The following is a 26,207-nucleotide window of genomic DNA, read 5'->3' as shown; positions in this document are numbered from 1 at the left end:
ACCTGTATTTTATTCATATTTCTTTTCTGCACTGGGACAAAGGCAAGTCAAATAATAATGGCTTGTGGCAAGTCCTAACACTATTTACTTTACCTAATGCACCACAAAACAAAAAAAAAATGGTTTTTTGAAACACATCACTCACATTGTTTCAGTTTTATTCTTGTTATTAAAATTATAAATAATCAAAACGTTATGAATGAAAAAAAAGCATGAGCAATGAAATTGGATGTGAAAGCAAAAGAGTAAAATAAAGGTGACTGTTTGTTGTCCACTGAGCGTCCTGAGACGCCATGTCCACCGCCTCCATTATCAAATGACTGATAGAATATTCCATTCTAAACATGCGACCGCCTGGCCTGGAAATGGCTGTGTCATCTGCCATTCCAGGCGTCGCTCTGGAATGATTTACGCCTCGTTTGGAAGAATGGCAAAGGGGGTTGGCGGGGGAAAGGGAGGGGAGGGGAAGGAATTGGGGGTTTGGGTGGGTGGGGGTTGGGGGTTAATTTGAAATCTCTCTCTCTCCTTCTCTCCTCTTCTTTACCACCAATTTCATACACATTGGTTCCTCAAACACCAAAGGTCAACTTGGAAGTCCTGAGGTCTTGACGTTTACCTGAATTGTTTCTTAACTTAACTTATTTATTTGAGATATCAAGAACATTGTCCGTCTGCTTGCTTAAAAAAAAAAAACCTCCGAGGCTAGAGGGCCTGCAAAGATTGGGTACTGTCGACCAATCCACCCCCTCCAAGTCATCAAAGCGTACCCCAATTGCCCAGGCCCTCCTAGCCTCAAGTAACGTTTGAACTCTATTCAAGGTTAAATTTAGGCCGTGGTTTGGTGTTTCTGGCAACGATATCGGGATAGGTCCACCACCAGGACTGTGGTTAAAGTTTCAGGAGGCGAGGCTCATAAAGCATTGTACCGGAGTGAATCCTAATTTTCTTGAAAATATTTTAGTAGTATTTGTTAGTCGTGCAAAACCACATTGCCCATTATAAAGTAGAAGGATTGATTAAATGTTCTTGTTAATCTTTTAGTGATAATCCGCATGGGTGATGTTTATACCGTTTAAAAAAAATTACATAATTCTTTACCTCAATTTTTTTCCTTTGAGCAATTTTCAGGAAAAGTTTGCTCCATTGCAATGTCGTTATAACAAATCAACCCAGGGAATACGTAACTTCCGTCAGCAGATTACCCTGGGGAAATTAGCCCGGGGTTTAAGATATGCAAACATTTTCCCGCAAATTTTCACAGCTGGGGCCCTTTTGTGGCTTCGGTACTGTTCGTGGTTTGTCTCTTCTCTCTCTTCTCTCTCTTCTCTTCCTCTCTCTCTCTCTCTCTTCTCTCATAAGATATTTAATTCTTTTCGTCATTGATTTATTTGAATTGTTCATCAGTTACTTTGGAAAGGGAAAATTGGCGATTTAGACGTGAATGGCATTTGTGCATTCCTTTGTATGCACTAACATTTTTCATTTGTGCAAATTATTGTAAGTATTTAGTCCTATTCATTTCGTATACTGCCAGATGTTAATGTGATATACTTGTATAATATTTAAGCTTATATAAATATATTATATATATAATATTATAATATAATATATATTATATAATATATAATATATATAATATATAATTAGTATCTATAGTAATAAATAATTTATTCTCAAGGAAGACAAGGGAGAACGTCTTCTGGTTAATTTCAAAGGAGCTTTATTAAGCGAACGTTTCGGGGTCCAGCCCCACCATCATCACGGGCTGTAAAAATGATTAACTACACATAACTATTATAAAAAAGGACTCATCCTAATAATACTAATCAATACATTTAAAAATTCCATAGAAAACCTACTACAAATGCTAAGTAAAATGGACCATCTCACGTGAAAGAAAGGAAAGACGAGGTGACCGAAAGAAGAAGAAGGAAAAGGTTCCTCAGGTCCAAGTAGGGGTTAGCGGTAGTTTGTTTAATTTTGGAACTATTGTTTAATTATGGGAAAGGCGATTCGAAGACAGCAAGCTCTTGAGGAGAAGATCGTGTAAAGATTTTTAAAGTGTTTGTATTCTATATTGAAATTTGTTTTTTTTAATTTTTTAAATGGGTTCCGTCGGAATGTTCGAGAATTCTGGTGAAGACAACCGGACAAACCTTGTTAACTCACCCCCACCCCCTGTGGCCAATCAATGCGGACTTTAAAGAAGCCTACATGAAAGCAGATGGCGATTCTAGGGGGGGCCATTGGGGGGGTGCAGCTTGCCCTACCCCAAGATTTTAGGCCATAGCCCCGCCTGGTTTGGGCAGCCCCCCCTCCCCCCCTTTTTTAAAATGAATATTTAATATTATTAAAATTATCATTAATTGAATATAACAAATAGTTTACTAAACTAGTTCACGACAAAAATTGGGCTGAGTCCTCTCAAGAACGTGATGCAAAGGTTCTGTTTTGCTTGTAGGCACTTTGGGCATCACCTTCTTATAGGAGCAATGTAGACGGTGAATTTGAATTTTAAAGAGTGGCTTTTAGACGAATGGAAAAAGCCACAAGGAAAGGAAATGGGGATGGCCGCCATTGCAAAGCACCTGAACTACACAATATCCCAAAACAAATCCTCTATACTGCGTGGATTGACTATCAACCATACAATAAAAACTTGATAAAACATCCCATTAAACAGAGTGTCAAGTTGGGGGCCTATCAGTAAGTGGAAAGTCCGTGAAAATCGTCCATTACATAAAACACTCCCTTGGCGAGATTATACTCCGTGACGACTAACAAAATATAGCACAAAGAGGCCCAACAGAGGGGTGACGCTGAAACAAAATCCCAGGAAAATATCCGTAAACTTTCTTAGATACATTGCAAAAACATTGAATCCTGTTAACAGCTGAACGTGTCAAAAAGTTGGTCAAAAAATTAGAAAGTAAAACCAGTTCTACTACGATACAAGATGAGCATGATTGATACATTTGCATTCAGTTCTGTGAGGGAAAAGAAATAACTGGAAAACAAAACAAATCCGTGCATTACATTTTCCTGTTCCAAGCACGATGAAAGCCCAAGGATTGGTGAGCAAAAACTGCGCAATTAAGCACTACTAATAGTAGTACGAATTTTCATGATGAAATATCCGCACCGTTTATTCAGGAATGTTTTATTTCATTCGACCTTCTCATGTCTCCAATTGGATGCTGCCATATATCAGAGACCATAATACTGAAAACTCTAGAAAAAATTATAGGCTTAGATTTATAAATCCTTTCTCATTGTTGGCCTTGGGATTTGATGGAGCATTCAAGTCATGAGTGGAGGAATTAGTGGCGTTCAGAAACGTATAAAAGATAAAGCACTTTTTGCTTATTAAGCAGCTAAACTTATTTCTTGTCTTCGTGAAGATTTAGCTGATGTAAGAAATTCCAACTTAATTGAGAATTACTCTAATTGGGTTGACGAACTCTGTAAAAAATGGGACATTTCATCAACAGTGACAAGAAAACGTTCAAGAAAACCTTGACAGCTCCGTATTTTATCATGTTGGAAACATCTGGCCAGAGTGTTGTGGAGCCGAGTCATCCACAACACGTCACAATCTTGTGTGAAGTACTACTGTTTAAATAGTGAATTAAATCGTCGTTTTTCGAAAGAGTCATGTGTGATCTTCTGTGGCATTTCAGCTCTCTGTCCTGCAGGACAGACGTTCTGACATGAGGGTGACTTGAAGTCATTTGCTTTCATCATATTCAGTTAATCAAAGTGATTTAAAACACGAGCTATCTTTAGTTAAGAAATTGTTCCGGAAAGAACATCAGCCACCTACATCATTGGTGGTGTTTTTGTCATTTATTCTTCCATATAAATCTGCCTTTGATTGCTTATACATTTTACTATTGATAGCGGTAACACTTCCTGTTACCAGTGCTTCTTGTGAAAGATGTTTTTCCAAAATGAAAATAGTAAAACATTTCTTAGAAATTCAATGACTAGTGAGAGACTAAGTAACACTGCATTATTATCAGTTGAAAGTAAACGGACTGAGAGTATTGACTTAGATAGTTTTGTAGATGAGTTTGACAGCCGAATGACAATCGTAGAGTCAAACTGCACTAAACATTTTAAGAATTGTCCCGACATGGTCCATATCTCTTTTGTGTTCAAATGTGTATTATAAAAACTTACCATTCTTTAATAAGTGCATATTGTTATGAATTGTATATAGTTTTGAGTGTCGAAACAACATTTTGAGAATTTTCATGATAAGCCTCATATCTGTCTGTTCATTTCATTACTTAATACCTTTCCTTACTTTGTTCAAATGTGCATTATACAAACTTGCCATTCTTTAATAATTGCATATTGTTTGGAATTGTAAATAGTTTTGAATGTCAAACGAGCATTTTCAGAATGGTCAAGACTAAAGTCCACATCTGTCTGTTCATTTCATTAGTTAATACCTTTCTTTAAGTTGTGCAAATGTGTATTACACAAACTTAACATTCATTTATAATTTGCATATTGGTTGGGATCGTATATAGTTTTGAATGTCAAACTGAACCTTTTCAGAATTGTCATGACATGCCTCATGTATATCTGTTCATTTCATATAATTACTACCTTTCTTTATTTGGTTCAAATGTGTATTATATTTATACATACTATACATTCTTTAACGTTTGCGTATTGTTTGGAACTGTATATAGTTTTGAATGTTAAATTTTCATATCATGCAAGTCAGGTAAAATATCAGATGGATGATTTACAGTTGTTTTGCTTAGGAATCAAACAAAATTCTATATGAACCTTTACCTTTAGTCAAATTCATTCCTCTATGAGTTTCAAAATGTTTCCAAAATTGTAATAATTTTTATAGTTACCTTTCCTATGATGCCCACCTGACAATTATCTTTGCCCTAGAGTTGCCCCCCTACTTTTTGAGGGGTAAAATCGCCACTGCATACGCTGCTCCCCACACATGCTGGGATGGTTCGTAGCGACCTCCCGAGGGTTTCCTCATTTTGGGGGGATGTCTTTGTCGCGGGATTCCGGGATAAAATTTCATCTAATCCAAGGATCCTGGGATTTCCCGAGATGTCTATTTTTGTATTAATTGCCGTTATGACTCATTTTTGTTAATGCTCCTCTGGCTTTTAACCATATAACCATTGTTTTCAAGTACGTATAGGGTAGTGTCATACCCACTGTACTATGACATTCCATTACCCTTTTACTCGAGTTATCTGCATGAGAGTGCACTCATGTGCACTTTACTGTCTTTCTCTCTAATTTTTTCTTAACTAGCTGTTCGCGCCGCAAAGCCTTAGAGTTTGTTCTGTTGACTTTTCAGTTGGAGTGACAGTTTGTCGTTTAATAACTATACTCGTTTTTTTTTCCATCTGTCCATCCGCCTGTGGTGTTTGCGTATGGTAACACTGCGTCCCGGGCTTTAGATAGTTACATTCAGCTTACATTCAACAATAATAACAATATCCTATTACGAATATTAACGGTGTAATTCGCATACAGTAAATTATTAAAACACTTTTCAGTTGCAAATGTACACCCAGATATCCTTTTATTTACCTAAAACTTACACATACCGTAACTATTTAAAGCCGGGGCGCAGTGTTACCATACAAAAACACCACTGGCGGATGGACAGATGGAAAAAAACATAGTATAATTATAATATGGAATCGTAAATAAATAATATTAATGAAAGTAGCTCACAATGTACAGTATAATATAAAGAGTTCTTCATAAATGCTGATGTTTATAGTCAGAGTTCTTTACTTAAGGTGGCTCATTCATAAATCAGTCCTTAATTGTCCATAAAATATATGTACAACTTTAGTATAACACCGTATAATATTATGTATACGCTTCTTGGAATTTTTTTTATTACTGCTTACTGAAATGTTAATGGAAATGAAAACAAATTTTGAGTACATTCAATTCTATATTTTTTTCTGATTCTACAAAACTAATTAAAATGACTGTCATTTTTGCAGTTGATAATACAACAAAATGAAAAACAATTTTATATCAGTAAAAGCTATAGATATTTAGTACGAAATTTGTAATGATTTTCAACTTGGTAATTAACCATTATTTTTTGCATTTGATAATATAACAAAATGAAAAACATAATTTTATATAAGTAAAAGTAAGATTAAGGGCATGGTTTTTAGGTAATATTTATTACGATATTTTTAGTGATTTTCAACTTAGAATTAGACAACTCCTTATGAAATTTGTAATTAGTAATTTTACTATTAAGAGAGAGAGAGAGAGAGAGAGAGAGAGAGAGAGAGAGAGAGAGAGAGAGAGAGAGAGAGAGAGAGAGAGAATTAACTGATAAATTTAAAAGTTTTTAAAGAAAGATCTAAAAAAACACAGACAATCAACACTTTTGTCGCTTAGACGGGTTTTTATTTTCGTTATGAACAGTCCAGCTGCTGCTGCTTATTACAGGGCTGCCACTCCTGGGTTTTTTTTCTGGGTTTCTGGGTTTTTTATTCGGAATCTTTTTTTTTTTTTTTTTTTTTTTTTTTTTTTTTTTTTTTTGTAAAATTACACTGAAGTAAGATATTTTTTGAAATTATGTATCTATGGTCCGCAAGTACATAACATCAGCAAAGATGTTGCAGAGACAAATCTCGATGATTTGTACTTAGGTGGCAGAGCAATGGCTTTATTAAGAAAACAGATTGTCTAAATTATCTTGCTGAATTATCGAAACAGATTAAGCAAAGGTTCCCCATTCATGAAGATGGTGTTATTGCTAATTTAAGCATCTTGGATCCAGCTTTGGCTCTTGATACTGTAAAGTCACTAACATCTCTTGTCAAATTAGCATTTAGTTTTCCATCAATTATCCCTGAAAAGGAATTGAATGACTTCGACGAATAGAGATAATTCCGAAATTCAAAAGATATAACTCCAATCTATAATTCAATTCCAGAATTCTGATACAAATTAAGAAATATAAGAGATGACTTTGATATTCCCAAATTTGAAAAGCTTTCATGCTTTATGACAAATTTAACAATACTACCACATTCTTCTGCCTCAGTAGAACGAGTTTTCTCTCAAGTTAATTTAGTCAAATAAAAAATACAAACTCTCTCAAACCCTATTCAGGCAATAACCAGAAGTGGTCTTAGTAGTGATACTTGGGAACCTACATCAGAACTCGTAAAAGATGTAATGGATGGTGTTTGACATAAAAGGCATCAAAAACGTCTGAAAGATCCGCAAGATTCAAATAAAGTGACCCTGCAAGAAGTTTCTGAATTTGAGAGCGATCCGGATCTAGAAACACAAGCGTAAGCCTTTCCCATCCATCACCTTAGTTACTGGAAACCTGAGGTTCTTTTGATTATCTATATACCGGGCATGTCTAATGTAATTATTTAGCTAATACCAAGTGTACATATGTGCATATATATATATATATAGTATATATATAGATAGGTATAGTAAATATGGTATTAGTAATGATATATATATTATATATTATATTAGTATTAACCATATATATTATAATATATTATATTATATATAATTGTTTTATATATATTAAATTATGCCTTTTTATCAATATATATATTAATATATATTATATATACATTAATATTCAAGATTATATTATGTAATATGAGCTCATATAAATGTGATTTACTTATATTAGGGTTTATATGTATATTATTATAACAGCACATACATCAACATCCATCAACACCATCACATCAGTAATAGTATGTAATAAATATTTATATATAATTATACTATATTATTTTATTAGTTATATATAGCTGTACACATATAGCGCTGGGGTTTTTGTATAAGAATCTGGGTTTTTTTCTATCTGTATCTGGGGTTTTCTGAAAAGTACGGGTGGCAGCCTTCCAGCAGCGGAGAAAGCTCGCTCGGATTCCACTGAAGTTGGAGGGATCGACTAGAGTGGGTTGAGTAAATTAGTGATATTGGTTGTTCTTTCACCAGTCGCTTCAAAAACTCTGAGTTCCTTCTCAAGGTGTTTGCTGATGTTTGCACTGGCCACTGCAGGCAGTGCAGATGTCGACTGTGTTTGAATTGCAGCCTCCAACTTTTCAGCCAATGTCAAGGGGTGATTCACCCGACTTTGGGTTTCTTCTTCGCCTTCCGAATCTTCCGATGAACTACAATCTGAGTCTTCTGACAGATCAAAAAGCCTCATTAACATATTCTTCGTAGGTACTAACAGAGATGATTTTGGTGGTAACAATTGTAATCCTAGTCCACTTCTGCAGTTGCTGTAATTTCTTCCAGAATTATAGATTGGATGAGTCCCACCAAAACAACATTTTGTCTCTCATTGATCCTATTGATTAAAGGATTTGTGATTTTACTTGCAAATATTGAATTTTGTCCTCGAAGTTCAGTAATGATGAATTTAAAAACCCCTTCAGCCCTCAATAAAGTAGCATTACGACTATCACTACTAAAAGGAAGACCATTCAATTTCAATTTCCAATGGTTTGTCCCAGAAAATCCCGGGACAATGAGAAAAATCCCGGGGTTGTTTAACCCTCGGAAAATGGCCGGGATCCCGGGATCCCGGGAGAGAAACCCTGCTCCCGACTCCGCCCCGAATGCACAGTGCACACTATCATAAAAGTGCATTTCGGTATATTTTCATAGTACTACCTTCGTAAGCGGTTTCCAACTACCAATTTCCGTTCATGCGTGGGCATGCGTGACTTCATACGTGAATATGTGAACGGGGAAGAGTTTAGATTTGGAATAGGCCTGATAGAAGAAAGAGAGCGAGCGGTTGTTGTTGTTTAGGATTAAGGTGGCTTTTGCCAGTTTTTATACCCGGACGGGCTAGTGAATTTCAAGCAATTTTAGTTCTTTAATAAGGGCGCATTTTCTACTCACATCTAATTTACGTTATCACAACAAATGTGTCATCATTCCCTTGGGTGAGGGGTGGGGGTGAAGCAAGGAACGATTAAATTAAAAATGAAAAAAAAAAAAAAAAAAAAAAAAAAAAACATTCTGCTTGTGCCGCTAAATCGTCGTATACGTGGCAATTTGCCTACCAAGGAATGTTTTGCCTACTAACAAAAGGTGGGAAAGTGTGAGTGGACGAGCGGGATTACATCACAATAAAACTTGTGCACGAGTTTTTGGCGACAATTATGAAATAAATAACCAAGGTATGTTGTACTGAAAATTTCAAGCATTGTTCCGACGTGGTACTGAAAACTATAACTCAAAACTACTTTTTTGGTTTCAAATATTTGCCAAAATTCTATAAATATTAGGAGCTTCTCGAAATTGCTCACGTGAGTGCATATTCGTTTTTTTTTTTTATAACGTAAAAAATGTTAGCACTACAAGGAATTTCATTAAGAAAAATACCGGTACGTCATGCATGACATGCTTGTTAGGACTTGCATAATCTTTATTTATTTGAGATTTAAGAAAAACGAAATTACACGTCGTTTGTATGATATTTGAGTATCTACGTGCAAAATTAGGTGTGTCTAGGATAAATAATAAGACTGCTGTAAGTTTGCGATGTCATACGACGGACGGACGAAAATATCACGTTCTTATGCTCACAGAAAGTTGGCAATGGTATTGTGATTGTACCCTGAAAGAATTAAGTGGAAATATTAAATAGTTATTTTTAATTAATATTTTTGTGTCAGAGGTGTGTATATATGGCCTTAAGGTTCTTTGCGTCCCTTCGGCCCTAAGCTGCCCCATTTCATTCCTTTTACTGTACCCCCTTCTATGATCTCCTTCTTCCATCTTCTCCTACCAATTGATTCGTAGTGCCAGGGGTGTCATTTTGTGGGGGCAACTGTCCACCCCTCCCCCAAACCCTCACTCAAGACTCAAGTTGGCTCCCCAAGCCTCAACTTGCCCCTTCATTCCCCAAGCCCCAAGATATAACAGCAGTTTGTTTTCCATTGTTATTCTATACAGGAATGTAACAGTAGCATGGAAAACGGTGGGGGAGGGAGGAAGGGACATTGGTCGCTGCACTTTTAAAAGTGGAGGGGCCAAAGTATCCCTCGGGCGACACCCCTCCCTTTTCAGCACAGCCCCCCCCCCCCAAAAAAAAAAAAAATATATATATATATATATATATATATATATATATATATTATATATATAATTTTTCAAGATTGCTCCCGTCAATGATTTTTCGATTTTGTGAGTGCTTTCATTTGTCAGTGATTGTTAAATCGGTTAGTATACATCATAATTTCTAGTGGTATTCTTGATGTTTTATCAGAAATGTCACAGACGAAAACTGTAGTCCAAAATCGTACTATTGGACAAGATCTGCTTGGATTCTTTGAGGTACCATCTATCAATAGTGAAACTCTTTTCGAAGCATTGAGGGATGCGCTCATAAGGTGTAACTTGCCCATCAGTCTTTGCCGTGGCCAGGCTTATGATAGTGCAAGTAATGTGCAAGGGCACAGAACCAGAGTGGCTACAAGCATGTTGCAAAAAGAAAATTCTGCAATCCAAATTCATGTCTAGCCCCACTGTATCAACTTATGTCTGCAAGAGGTGACCAGAAAATCAAAGCCAGTGCAGGATGTAATGGATTTGGTTGCAGAGATAACTAAACTGGTAAAGTTCTCGCCAAAGAGGTCTCATCTTTTTTAGCAAATGCAAATGGGGAAGACTTATTCACCTTCACTAAAACCACTCTGCTAGACCAGATGGACTGTGAGAACGGCAGCTTGAATCTGTGCTCAAGAATTATTCTGCACTGCTAGAAACTGGAGAAGTGAGTCAAGGATATGATGAGTATGCACGTCGTGTAGGAGGACAAATGACAACAATGAAAAAGTTCAGCACATATTTTGGATTAATACTTTCCTACATAGTGTTTGGTACAGCTGAACAGCTTTCCAGAACAATTACAGCCAAACAGATTTCCATACAGGATGCTGTGAAGGCTGCACATACTACAAAAGCAAGTTATGAAGGTATGAGAAAAGAAGTCTTTAGTAAATTCTATGACCAGGTTGTAGAAGATGCCACAGGTAAGACAGAAGAGCCTGTATTACCAAGATACAGGAGAGCACCTAAATGCTTGGATGGTGGGGCAGCACCTGCCCAATTTGGTACTGTAAAAGAGAACTACAGGCAACAATGCTATCAACTACTCGATCCACTCATTGGGGAACTGGACTCCAAGTTTGATCAACCAACAATTGGTATCCTGGAGAAAGTATAAACACTATTATTAGATTCTGCAAATCAGAAAAGTCCTGAAATACCAACTGATGTGAAAGAACTCTATCGGAATGATCTGGACTTTGAACAATTGTCCATTCAACTGAAGATTCTCCCTTATGCTCAGAAGAAAGAGAAAGAGATGTTCATAATAAATAGCATCAACGAAATATGCAGTACTCTCAAAGGGGAACCTGTCATACAAGGTTTGCTTAGTGAAGTACTAAAGCAATACTTAACAGTCCCAGCCACATCTGCAACTTCAGAAAGATGTAACTCAATACTGAAACGAATAAACAACTATTCAGGAAGCACCATGAAACAACAAAGAACAAATAACATTCATTTGTCATGCACTCAAACAAAGAACCGATGATCTGGATCTGGTGGAAATAGCTAACACATTTGATATTGTAAATGAAGAGCGTGTACGGCATTTTGGGTATTTTTACTGATGTATCTATCAAAGTATACGTATTTGATACTTTGAAATGGTTACTTCTTGTATGTGCCAATTGCATCTCATGCTATTCATATTCTGCAATACTTTTGTATTCTTGTATTTTGTCTGTAGCACAATGTGTAATATGTGATATTGACGGCCCCACACAAAATACACCTGCTAGTCAAGCAATAATGTGAAGATGTAAGTTTCATCCCGTAGTCTATATTATTATGATAAAGTAGCTGCTGGTTGTATTTGTTTTGTATCTATAATCAACATTTCTGTGATTGATCGTATAACCATGATGATATGTTTTCAGTTCATTTTTTTTTTCATTTGTGCTAAACAATGCATGTAAAAGGGTATTCAAACATCATAAATTACTATATTTTTGTATGGTTGCATAATCTATGATGCTATTACGATATATGTATGCTATCAAGTCATATAGAGTCTATTAAGTTTTGAAGAGGTCTGGTAATTTTACATTTTTCTATTATTCTTCTAAGCTGTTGAGGTCTTGGTATTTTTTCTTTAAATGTTCACGTTGATTCTGATTGGATTATTATTACCATTGCCTTCATATGATTATATATGGGCGTGTATAATGTTTGGATAATATAAAATTTGCTTTGATTTAGTTTTTAATTTTTATATTGCAAACTTATTTGCAGCAATGCATGCTTTAATAAACTGGTGCAATTAAGCTGTATTGGGCCAAACCATTGAAGATTACTTTACAAGTCTAGAAAATAAAATCATGTTCAATTATTAAACCTTTAAGATTAACATTATACACAATTTGTGCACGTGATTTAGTTTGAATTAATGATACAGCACTCTTATGTTTTTTTTTTAAATAATGTTTTATATCCTCAGTACAGAATTGAAACTTTTCTGATATTTCACGTGTATTTAAATACTGCTTCGAGTATATTGGTTTGGCAGTAACTATCTTGCACTGTTTTCTCGTGCGACATGGAGGGTATAATATTTATTAAATGTAAGGTAACACAATATCGTAATGACTTTTCACCAGATCTATCGTAAGTCTCATCAACATTGGCCCCCCAACATTTATCTGGCTTCCTACGCCACTGATGTAATTAAAAAATCTTATATTATTCTATTTTGATTTTGGTAGGTACTCAAATAACCAAATTATTTTTATTATATATTTAATTTCATTATGGTACTCACAATATCACCATTATTTCTTTTTATTTCATAATCTTACTATAAATTCCATTACCCACACTAATTTTCTTCAATGCCCGGCACTGTCAGCCGATGGCACAATAATTTGTGTAAAAAAGGTAATAAAGTGTAAATAATGTGTAAAAAAAAGTCATGTTAAAGTGTATTTTCATTAGTGTAAAAAAAAAGTCATGTTCTCTATTTAGATGTGCAATTATATATATAAAATTTCTCAGAAATATTATGTTTCTTGATCCTTGTCTGTACTAGCTACTAGTGATGAGGAGTTAAACATTAAGGTAAGTATATAATTTTTGCTGAAATACCTTGTTCACGTGGCTTCATAAAGCACATAAAATAGCTTGAAAACAAACAAACAAAAATCTGAAGACACACCCGTGCATAAAGCAACTGAGGTTTTTCTTTTGTTACAGCTTCCAACTTTTACTGACAGGTCATATTTCTTGGTTATGGCCCGGTATTTACATTTTTGTTAGTCGTTTGTTTGTTTGTATGGTGCTTTTACGTTGCATGGAACCAGTGGTTATTCAGCAACGGGACCAACGGCTTTATGTGACTTCCGAACCACGTCGAGAGTGAACTTCTATCACCAGAAATACATATCTCTCACTCCTCAATAGAATGGCCGAGAATCGAACCCGCGACCACCGAGGTGGGACGCTAATACCATACCAACCACGCCGCTGAGGCGCTCATTTTTTTTTTGTTAGTGATGACCGCTGAATATTATTTTCAAGTGTGTTTATTTTTTCTAGGTCATAAACTTGTGTTTTCGATATTCTAGCTTTTTAAATAGCAGTCCAATACTATGTTGACTTGCTAACCAGTTTGTCAGTTGGTGCCACTACCATATCTCATGCACTCCTTTGGATTCAATGTCTGGTAAAGTTTGTTTTTAGTGATTGTCATGCAATTCTCAAAATTAGTGTTTGGTGGTAGTTTTACTTTTTTACATCCATGAAATGACATTTTGATATAGTGTCAGCTTTCAGTATCTAACACTTTGACCCAATACCACTGACAAACAGTGTGAAAATTAACAATCCAATACAATGCCATTGCCAAAGGCCAAGAGCTGTGATCTCTGAAGTCATTCAGTGGTGAAAGGGAAATTTAGAGTAAAAAGGTTTTCAAGGTGCAAGAGGAAGAAAATCTCACAGTTGCACTGTAAAACATTGTTAGGGGAGGGTGGAAAGGAAAATTTAAGAAAAAGAATATGAACGGTAACAGAAATGGAGACTGCCGCATTTACGGGCCAAAGGAATGCTACAAAGAACCTATAATGCCAACAGTGTACCATGTGAGGTGCACTGACAGCACTAGCCCCCTACAGAGGAAAATGAAACATGGCTGAGATAATGACATGAATGACAGCGATTTTAGTTTAGAACCACTAAAGTCATGAATGTCACATGAATGCAGTTGCTTTCTGATGGGACACAACAATAACAAGGACTAGGATTCTGAGAACAGGAAAAGCAGGGCGATGTGACCAGCAGTAAATGATTAAAATTCAGTTGTTCTAAATAAGGCAACTTTGATCATTTTCGGGGGCAATGAAACAGAAGTGACATCCATATAATTTACTTGAACAACTTTTACACCAATCTTCTATTAATATACTGTACATACATACACTTCTTTTAATTCTTTTTAACTTTTTGGTCTGATTGAACACACTTATAACCAATACTAACCTTCAATGGTTGGGAGCAAGATGACAACTAACTTATTTTGATCACATGGTAACACTGACATAAATATGAGTAGTAATGTTTACAGACAAGACCCCAACACTAATTTGAAATTAAAGAGTGATGTTTTCTTTTGTTACAGTCTAGTGCACACTGATAAAGCCACAAAATGTTCCAAGTTTTTACATTTTGTTCTATGGTACTACATAGTACTTGAAATAATGAAGTACAGGATTCACAGTTTCACACCATTCAGTACATACATCATATGAGAAAAAATAAAACCTACTCTGTCTTCCAAAAAGTTACCTAACACCACCTTCTTTAAAGATTGGAATGTACCTAATTGGAAACTTTTTACAATCTAAACTTCGTAATTCACTAGATTGTGCTTCAATGCTAATGAAAATGCTACCAATGTAGATACACAATGTATTCCTGGTGCACTGGCAAAATCGCAAGATTAACAGATGGTTCCTATGATATGTAAGCCAACCACCTTCTGCCAAGTCACTTCACCTACTGAATTTGATATATATACCATATGCAAATTTAACCCCAAAATCCATCTATATCCTCATATGTAATCTAGTTACAAAAATTTTTCAAGTAGAATGAATAAACTTTAAAAGGAAAAATTTATAGTTGATAAAAAAAAAAATATGGTAATCAAACTTAGGTTCAAAGATTTTGTATGCATGATAAAGGCCTGATGCCATAATTTTTCAAAATTAAAACAGAGAAACAGTTGCAAATCTATGGAGGAACACAAATAAAACTCTCCCTTGTGTCCTGCAATCTTTATATGCTTTTCACCGAATATACTCCCTTTAAATATCATACTAACTTTTTAAATTTGTTTGCCTACAAAATTTATTAATTTTTTACACCTTACATCAAATGCATCATACCAAAGATACTCAACAGTCAATTAGGGAACTAGAGAAAACTGTATAGTCTTAATTCAGTGAAGTATAGAGTACGAGTGCATCTCTACACAAGCAAATTGAAATAATCATCAAGCTATGCTGGCTGAAAAAATGTGTTAAGCTGTGCTGTCAAAATAAACAACAATCACTTCTGGAATATTTGTTAAGATTACAGGAACACTGAGGCTGCAAAAGCTGTTATAGAGTTACATCCAACTATAGTTTACTTTTAGGAAGTTCTGCCAAACTTGATTATTATATTAAGAAATATCAAAAATGTTTAAACCCAAGTCCCACCTAAGAAATATAACCCGTGTAAAGTCAAAGGGTCTAATGACTCAGTTACCATATTTATTTGTTTGTTTGTATGGCGTTTTTACTTTGCGTGGGACCAACGGCTTTACATGACTTCTGAACCACGTCGAGAGTGAACTTCTATCACCAGAAATACACATCTCTCACACCTCAATGGAATGCTGGAGAATTGAACTCGTGGCCACCGAGGTGGTAAGCCAACATCATACCGACCATGCCACTGAGGTGCTTCAGTTACCATATTACAGGATAAAAATGTTACAGTAAATCTCTTTCATCCTGGACATACAAGGAATTTGGGGTACATGGTACACAGATACCAGTAAATTTACACAATAATAACTTTATGAAAATAGTCTTAATTTAAATAGATTTTCTATACACAAATAAACATTAACTTAATAATCTACAAAAAATACATGACTCCCTGTTTACAAAATAAATATACATATTAACATTCTCATACAAATTATACAGATAAAGTATTTTGTCTGAACACTTTAACAGAAGCTGATACCAGGAAATACTGCTTAGTATTTGCTGATCACTTTAAGTTATGCTATGTCCTGTTATAATACCTTGTTTTCCTGCATGGCAGCTACTAAGGTCTCACTGGTTATACTCCTCAGTAAAGATAATTTCCTCCTAATGCAGCTTACACACAAATGACCATCCCTTTTTATCACAACCATCTCATCTCTAGTTCTTACTTGTGACTGTTTTCACATTAAATATCACTAAAAGTACCACCCATTAAAACATGTATAATTTTCTCTTGGCAAATAATGTTCTTTGCAAACTCTGATTATCAATTCTTCAAATCCTTTAAATAAATAAAAAATTCTGTAAAATTTCATCAACACAAAAATACTGTCAAACTTCACATGGACAAATAGCTTGTATATTTTGCAAACTTAAATTAGCAACATACCTTGAATCTTGATTGAAATTTTACATTATACAACATTTAACTTCAGCAAATAATGTATTTTGCAAAATCCAACGATAAACATTTTTTCATATCACACTAGGAAACAAACCCGTCATGAAATCATAAGAAGCTTCACATCAGGAGACTATCATATTCTATGAGGAAAAATATGGAAACTGTGCATCAATAGTATAGGCTGATGTGCCTTTGAAGACAAGAAATTTTTTAACAGCCGAATGCATCTTTTTAAAAAATAATTAATGGCCCTGAAAATTTCACTGTTGAACATACTTGTCGAAAATAAAATTATTTACCCATTTCTCCTTAGTTAATTTGTTACCATTCACCCAATTCTCAACTGATTCAGTTACCTAGTCATTTGCAAACCAGTGACTGATAATAAAAAACAAATTCATACTTAAACTGAGGTTAGTTTCTACAGAGCAAAGCCTTTAATGTTAATGTCATAGACCCACATCTGTACAAAATGTCAGAATCTGATCTGGACTCCAATCGACATTATAGCCAGAATACTGTTGCACAGGTATGTTTCACCCAGTGATAAATCTATTACAAAGACATCTTCATGTTCCTACAACTTATGAGAAATCACACAAAATATAACCCTCATAAAAATAAGAAAATATATGATTGGATTCCATTTCCTATTTCTGAGCACCTATAATGGATACACCAACCACCACACCAACAAAAACTGCCTTGTTCTGAAGAAATTACTCAGGAATCAATGAGACAACGATTGTTCTTCTTTTCCTGCTAGCTTCCAACCACTTGCAAATTTCCATTCTTAATTAATGCCATTTATTTGGCACAGTCTTCACATTTTTTATATTCCTTTCCACTTAATTACTTGTCTTAGTATACAAGTAAATGGCAACAATTAAGCCATACAATCCCAATACCTGTGGAAAGTGAGAATCTCAGTTTGATTGCAGTTAAATATTCCTACAGATTATCATTATTAGCATTATATTTATCACCAATTTCAACAACACAAAAATTACCAACATTGAACCAGTCCTTTCACTCTAAAAGCACTAACATTTCTTTAATAACTTGTAGCTTTAAATTAGAACAATTACAAAAGACTTCTCAATGCCATATTAATTGATAGGTAGTAGCTACATTTTAAATTCAGCTTCCACACAAAGCTGCATGCATGGTAACAAGAAAAAATTTTCCTTTAACTTACCTCAGCAAAAATAAGAATGAGGATCATGCCTACAAAGAGTCGTGGTTGTTGAGCAGTCCCTCTTACACCAGCATCTCCAACAATACCAATCGCAAATCCAGCAGCAAGACCTGATAATCCTACACTAAGACCAGCCCCAAAATGCACAAAGCCACTGAAAAAAAAATATTCCTGTAGTCGAGTAAGAACTATAATCCAAAAAAGTAATTTCCTTAAGACTGCTGATAAAGAAGAAAACTACCTTTAGGTCATTTAACTTCATAAGACTAAAAGAATTAAATACCAAATTCCACATAGTACAGGACAATAGTATAATATGTGCTGTCTGGTACCCGAGTCATACTTTCTTTAGGTTATAATTTAATGAGAAAAAAAAAGCAACAACCCCTTTATGAATCTAATGTCTTTCAAATATATCTCCCACCAAATTTTCCCACTAACACTTGATCATTTTTTCATTATTACCTTTACTCCCTTTCCTCTCCAAATGTTCATTTTGGTATTTATATTTCAAAATTATACTTTTTTATTTATAAGTTTTGGAATTTAATGACAGCTCAGATTATTTACCTGATTCTTCCTAAATCTGGGAAAACTTTTTCTAGCTTCTCCTCGACCAGAGAGAGCCCAGAATTGTTTTTGATGATCTCTTACAGAACTCACCAGTAACCAGAGACCCCCCTTATCTCCTACAATTCCAATTTGTTAATGCGTAAAAAGCATTCTTCCTACATAACATAAACAGCTATTGGACTGTTAATAAATAACTACTGTCAACCAAAACGCAAAGCTAAAATCCATCTTTCAGAGTCACAGATTGCTTCCTCTTGCTGGTTGTCTATACAAATTACCTCCTGGATTTCTCCTTGTAGAACAAACCGTTCCTGTAACCAGATCTTCAAAAGATCAATGATAAATATTAAATGAGGACCGGCAAAGCTCAGGTAGCAATGTGTGTTGCTGGAAAGACCTTCCCTATACCATGTACGTACATCAGCACACCCAGATATATTATGGACTGAGAGGGAATAAAATCTTAATTCACTTAATTTATTATTTCACTTGACTGTTCCAACATTGGAGTGTTATATGTAGTGGAGTTTCTCCCTGAACCTCATTTTAAAGACAAACAGCAGTTAGTCAAAAAGGTAAGGCTGTTATAACATTCCTTCTGAATGAACCTGGACACAACAGGTCTATCACAAAGAGAAGCAGCATAAGAGAAAGAGTGCACAGCTATTGGACTGCAACAAGCATCTCCTTCACACCCCACAGACCAAAACAAACTACTATTACCAAATAAGGAATAAACACTACAGATTCGGAGGGTGAATTAATTTTTGAAAACTTTATGCACTTCTGTTAATCTGGAACAGGTAAAATGACATTTTCATGATAACATAATCTTAACTACACTTACCCAGTAATTATATAGCTAAGAGTTTCACCCGCCGGCAGTTAAAATCCTGAAATTCGCGGGCTAATTTTTTATTTGTTTTGGTTAGGTAACAATAACCCGCCCACTTTTGGGGTTAAGAGAGAGGAACAACACGGCAAAAAGCTCAGTTTGTTTATGCTCGTCAACATGGAGGGTGGACTCCAATTATATAATTACTGGGTAAGTATAATTAAAATCATTTAATCATAAATATGTCATTTTTAATTATACAACTTCCCCAGTAATTATACAGTCAATTCCCACATTGCAGGAAGGTGGGAAGCATGGATAATTCTACCTCAGATTCATAAAAATACATAAGACCGAGAATAGAAAAAACTTTGCCAACATTAATCAAAATGTTTGTTGATTCCTTACCTGCTAAGAGAGTTGCAGCAGGAAAATACTACCTCTGGTTGCTACTCATCTTATCATGTAATGGAATGGCAGTAAAGCCATGTAGCGGTTATTACATAGTGGGACCTTTGTAGTGAAGGACAATTCCGATGGCTAACAAAGGATCAACATAATTGCCCCTACCCAGGGCTCAGTACCAACATATCACCAGAAAAAATTGTTACCTACAACCAAAATAATAAAATAACCCATAAAACCTCACACCTTGTGTCAAGGAGAAAAATATTGTAGGAAGGGTTGCTTCCTACATTTCCTTTCCCAACACCACACCAGCCACAAGATACAGACCCAGGATACTTCAGTCTTCATACACCGTTTCAATGACACAGAGATTGCAAACACGGATTTGCATTTCCAAAACAGAATTGATAATAGAACTAAAAGATAAATTTCTCTTAAAAGCCAGAGAAGTGGCTACTGCCCTAATCTCATGAGCTTTAGCCTTGCAGACCTTTAACTAAAAATGCTAGAGCATTTTTAGATAAAGGTCTGGAGGGGTTTATTACAGAACACCAAAGACTGCCAATATACCACGGATGTCTTTAGTTATGTGAAGGTAGTATTCTAAGGACCTCACTGGGCACAGAGTTCTTTCCTCACCGTCATTACCCAGGACTTCTGTCAAACTAGGGATAAAAAAAAGTGAGGCCAGGGATTAGAGGGAGACTCGTTCTTGGCGAGAAACCCCAAGGAATATGAACAAATAGCATTCCCTTTCGAAAAGCCTATTTTCTTATCAAGAGCATGAATCTCTCTAATCCTTTTAGCAGTGGCTAAGGACACTAAGAAGAGTTTTTCTAGTCAAGTCCCTCAGACAAACTTCAAGCATAAGTTTGAAACAAGACCCAGATTACACAATATCCAGATTACAAGGCACCATAGGAGATTCTTTACGATAAGAAGTATCAAACGATCTAATGAGATCAGAGATGTCTGGGTTGGAGGACAAGTCCAAGCCTCTGTGACGGAACACCGATGCTAACATGACCCTATAGCCCTTGGTGGTTGAGAAAGACAGGTTTCTTACTGACTTAAATGAAGCAAGAAATAGGCTATTTGCATCACAGTGGTCTTAGAAGAAGAGATGTTGGAATTCTTACACCACTCTGAAGATTCTCCACTTATTCTGATACGTTGCTAGAAGATCTTCGCCTACACATGGATAGCGCCTCTGAAGCTCCCTTAGAAAACCCTTCTTTCTAAGTAGTTTCTTGATAGTTTGAATCCTGTCAGGGCCAGAGAAGACAGGTTTTGTGGAATCTGTGGAAGTGTGGTTGTCTGAGTAGGTGCTTCTTTTGAGGAAGCAGCCTCAGGAAGTCCACCAAGATCAGAGAGACATTGCTGTGTACAAGGAATTTGTGCAGCAATTGCCTTATCAGGCTGAACAGAGGGAAAGCATACAGTTCCTTATCTGACCAGTCCAGAAGAAAAGCATCCACTGCCCATGCCTGTGGGTCTGGAACTGGCGAACAAAATATAGGGAGACGATAGTTCCGAGACGTGGCGAACAAGTCTATCGTTGGTTTTCCCCACAGGTCAAGGCAGACCAGAAGATCCAACGTTCCATTCCGTCGGCAGGACCTGTTCCCGACGACTTAGCTCATTCGCTAAAACGATTAGCTTCCCCTGGATGAACCTGGTGACTAAACGTGTATTGTTTCCTTCTGCCCAAGTGAGGAGATCTCTTGCTACTTCGTAAAGAGAGAAAGACAGAGTCCCTCCGTGTTTTATGATGTACAAATGAGCAGTCGTGTTGTCCACGTAGACCGCTATCGTCTTGTTCTCTACTTTTGATGTAAAAGAGTGAAAGCCCAGGTGTATTGCCTTTAGCTCCTTCACATTGATATCCAGAGATTTGTGGTCTAAGGACCATACTCCCAAGATTTCACTTTGCTCTAAAAGCACTCCCCATCCTAGGTCTGACGCGTCTGAAAATAAGTTCAGGTCGGGGTTCAGTTGAAAGAGACTTGCCTTCCAAAAGTCTCTTCTCTGAATTCCACCAAAGAGGGTCCTCTTTTATTTCCTATGTCATAAGAAAAACATGCGAGTCTGGAAGCTCCTTCCTGTTCCAACTCGCTTTCAGACAGAAAAGCAGGGGTCTGAGATGTAGCCTGCCAAGTGACACAAACTGCTCCATCGATGAAAGGAACCCCAGCAGACTTATCCAACTGTTGGCCGAGCACTCGTTTAAGGCCAGAACTTATTGTGTCTTTCTCGTAAAAAAATCTACTCTTTTCTCGGTGGAAAAACCCAAAAACTCTGAGTCACTATGGTCATTCCCAAATATTGAATCTCCTGAGTGGGAATCAACTGAGATTTCTGGAAGTTTAAGAGTACTCCTAACGCCTATACTAGAAAGTGTCTTTGAGGTCTCCGCACACTGACACTCTGACTGGGCTTTTAACAGTCATCTAAATACAAGGTTATTCATATCCCCTGAAGGTGGAGCCATTACCCTGGTAAACACGTGAGACGCTGTCGTCAGTCCGCAGCAAAGGGTGCGAAATTGAAAAATCTTCCCTTCGAACACAAACCTTAGATACTTCCTTGACTTGGGGTGTATGGGAACATGGAAGTATGCGTCCTGAAGATCTATGGACGTCATCCAATCTCCCGGGCGAATGGACGACAGGACTGTTTGGTTTGTTTCCATCTTGAACTTCGTCTTTACGATGAAGACAGTCAGGGTGCTGACATTCAGGAAGGGCCTCCAGCCCACCGATGACTTAAGGACTACAAAGAGATGATTGTAGAACCCCAGAGAGTAACGATCTTTAATGAGTTCTACTGCTCCCTTTCTTACAAGAGAAGTTACTTTGTCCTCTAGGGCCGAAAACCTCTCTGATCATCTTGAATAAGCCATTAAGACGACTGGTGTGCTGTCTTAGGGAGGCTTCCTGAGGAAGGGGATAATGTAGCCTTCCTTCAGAACCTTGACAATCCAATGTTCTGCCCCATTTCTCTGCCAAACTTCCCAAAACATTAGAAGTCTGGCTCCTACACTTGTGCGGAGAACGGTGTCCTCACTTGCTAGAGGAGCCCCTCGAAGAAGTTTTCTTGACGGACTTAGAAGTGAACCTCGTATTTCCTCTTGGCTTCAGAAAGCAAGTGTCTTTTATCTAAGGGGGAGATTAACAGAGCTGATCTCTGTGAGGAAGTAATGCCCTTCGACGTGTAGAAACACCAGAGTTCCCTCTTCTTAAGCGTTCCCTAAGTGTAGAGAGAGGCCAAGTCATGGGAAACGTCCCTAATCCCCTCACCGCTACACGAGAGAACTTGCATCCAAACTGCCAGGAGGTTCTCTGAAACCAAAGAGTAAGACCTAATCCTGAGGGCCAGAGCGCCAATGGACCAGTTTAGAAAGTTGAAAATTTCAAATACCTTGAAAATGTCTTTCAGAAGATGCGCCAACTCTGAGGCAGAAAACAAAATCTTCGCCGAAGAAAAAGCAGAGCGTCTGGCTGTGTCTACCAGACCAGAAAAATCTCCCTGTGAAGAAGTGCAAACACCCAAGGAAGGAGCTTCTTTCGTAACATATTACAAGTATCTTCACCTGGGGGTTCGAGAATGTGGAAAACAAAGAGAGGTCTAGCCTTGTTCCCTCTTTTCAGCAAGCCAAGTGTCTATCTCTTTAAAAGCCTTCTTAGCAGAGGAAGACAAAACCATCTTTGGCATCTTCCAGGGTTTAGAGGAAGGCATAATATCTATAAACAAAGTTGTTTCAGGAGATGCTGGAGAAGACGGCTTGAAAAAAGACGGATATGTGGCGAGCAAGAACTTCATCAGAGCCACATACGTTGAAGAGGGAGCCTCTTGATCCTCTGTAGCTTTGTCTTCAGACGAAATAGGAGAAAGATTCACATCTGCAGGAGTCTGCAGTATGGCGGCATCAAGTTGTGTCTGTTGAAACAGCCTTTATCGGAGATTGCGACGCTTGCTGGACCGTTGCGGGCCCTAACGGAGTCATGGGAGCTTGAACTGACGAAAGCGGCTTATTCAGTAAAAGCAGAATGGTACTGTCGAGCTTCGACTGAATAGGATCTACTGTCTCAACAGCAGCAGCAGCAGCAACAGGGGGAGCTGAGGGAGTTGATGGAAGCTCCTGCGCAACACAAGCATGCACTAACTGGTGCACTACAGAAGGGAACTGTGTCCGATGGGCGCACCTGCATGACAGATACAGGAGCTTGAAGAGGAGCCGAAACGCAACAACAAGCCTTGGGTGCCCACGGAGCGTCAACTTCCGAAAGGCAGTCAGAAGAAAAAGGCTCTGGGCTATCCCAATGACTGCAAGAGGGGCGTGGATCTCTAGGCTTCTTAGTGGGCACAACTGGAGCTGCATCCGAAACACCTCCCTTCAATAGCCAAGACTTGTATTGTTACCAAACCAAAACAAATAGAAAATTAGCGCGTCCTGCGAATTTCGGGATTTTAACTGCCTGCGAGTGAAACTCAGCTATATAATTACTGGGGAAGTTGTATAATTAAAAACTAGGATTACACTCTTAGAAATGACAAGCTTCTCACAACTCAAAAGGGTCATCGCACAACTCAAAAGGGTCACTGTCAAAACTAGCCATAAACACACAGCAAAGCTTAACAAGTTAACTAAAACAGCAATACTTTAACATCCCTATTTAGAATACAAGCAGCAATTAATACTACATACTAACCAACAACAGGCAAAACATTTACAGACATAAAGGACATGGATATAGACAAAAGATAGCAATGAAATAAGGCCTACATTAATTAAGCTAAAAAAAAAGGGGACTCGAGCAGAATAAATAAGCAAAATAAGATACTAAATGGAACATAAAATAGAGGAAATACCATAAGAATAGAGGTACGTATATAGTAAAAGGAACATAGGGGTTTGCCGAAGGGACGCTGCAAAGACCCTAAGTAATGCCTATAGTGCACTGCATGAGGTACACTGACAGCACTAGTCTCCTAGGGGACAACCCATGCAAAGGTGATTCACTGTTTGTTGTACATCCAGGGAACCATGAAGCTTCAATTGCTGGCTACTGCAATTTTTTATAGCAAAACTTAAATGTGTCAGAGGAAAATTCATGGGCCATAAATGTGGGCAACTATAGATGGTGGGTTTGTCATGAAACCTAACTCTAACTCTTGGCTGGGGTGTTAATCTTGAGTACAGTAACAGGCTTGTACAATGTGAACATACACACATGCACAAGAAGTAATTATCATATGGATATGAACAATTTCCAATGCCTAAGCAAAATTGTCTAAAACCAAACTAGTTATCTACTGGTCATACATAATCATCACATATTCTCTGTACATGTTCACTTTAATTTGCAAAACTTACAAAAGCCTAAAATCACCTAAGAGCATTCCAGTATTTACAGCACAACAACAGGAATTAAAATGGGTAATAATAAACTTCAGCGAAAAAAAATTACCTTGTACCTTAAACAAAAAAAATTCAGCTTACTTGTACAAAGTGTAGCCTTTAGAACCAGCTTCTAATTTTCCAGCAATGAGTACAGCCACAACAAGACCATAAATAGCGATGATACCTGCCATAACAACCGGAATGATGCATTTCATGATGAGCTCTGGTCTCATCACTGACATAGCTGCAATGCCTACACCAGACTTGGCTGTGCCATATGCAGCACCCAGAGCTGAAAAGTTAAAACATGTTACAAAATGTTACAATGCTACAATCACAGATAGCAACCGAATAATGTTACTTGAAGATATATTTTAAGCAAAAAGTTCAAAGGTGTCTGCATTAATTCCCTTCTCTTGTTCTTTCCAGTGTGAGAAATCTTGTTTGTTCTTTGACATATACACCATATAACCTCTGCTCTAACTGCTTCAACCTCTATAAAAGAATAAAAGTATATTGTCAAATTGCTCTAACTGGAGAGAGAGTCCATCTGTAACATCAATCAATAGGAGCTGCAATAAAACATTTTCCAAGGAAGCCTGATCTTTGGAAGACAAAAGCAGAATACTACCAGGAGCTTCCTGTACATATACCATATGGCAAACAGGTTGATCATCAAAGCTAGGAGAGCCTTTCCTAAAGGAAGAAAGCCAGGACTGATCTGTCCTGACCCTGGGTGTAGGGCTGATCTTGTGAAGGCAGAGTAATTCCACAGATTTTTTGTGGTACCTCAGCACATGGGCTAACAAAAATGTGCGAGCCATGGTTGGATCTTTTTTGCTACCTATACTAAAAGAGACCACACACATGGATATCATAAAGCCTGCAACCAATGAGGATCCCTTGGGATATCCTAAGCCTAAGGGTGATTAGCAACTGGTTGATCATTCAGCAAATCAGGCATAATGACAAGGGGGAGCAATGTC

General features: G+C 37.0%; 1 protein-coding gene across 1 annotated transcript; it reads right to left on the bottom strand.

Moving 5' to 3' along the window:
- Window positions 1-14,487: 14,487 nt before the first annotated feature.
- Window positions 14,488-25,541, bottom strand: LOC135215639 (V-type proton ATPase 16 kDa proteolipid subunit c-like; the record flags this gene model as incomplete). The annotated part of the gene is made up of 3 exons (XM_064250561.1): window positions 14,488-17,711; window positions 18,002-18,155; window positions 25,321-25,541. Coding segments are annotated over 3 exons (435 nt in total), but the record flags the coding sequence as incomplete, so codon positions are not given.
- Between the last annotated feature and the right edge of the window lie 666 nt (window positions 25,542-26,207).

This window comes from Macrobrachium nipponense, chromosome 5 (genome assembly GCF_015104395.2).
Source record: "Macrobrachium nipponense isolate FS-2020 chromosome 5, ASM1510439v2, whole genome shotgun sequence".
Classification (NCBI taxonomy): Eukaryota; Metazoa; Arthropoda; class Malacostraca; order Decapoda; family Palaemonidae; genus Macrobrachium; species Macrobrachium nipponense.
The sequence above is the reverse complement of the archived record's forward strand: the minus strand, read 5'-3'. Positions and strand labels throughout refer to the sequence as shown.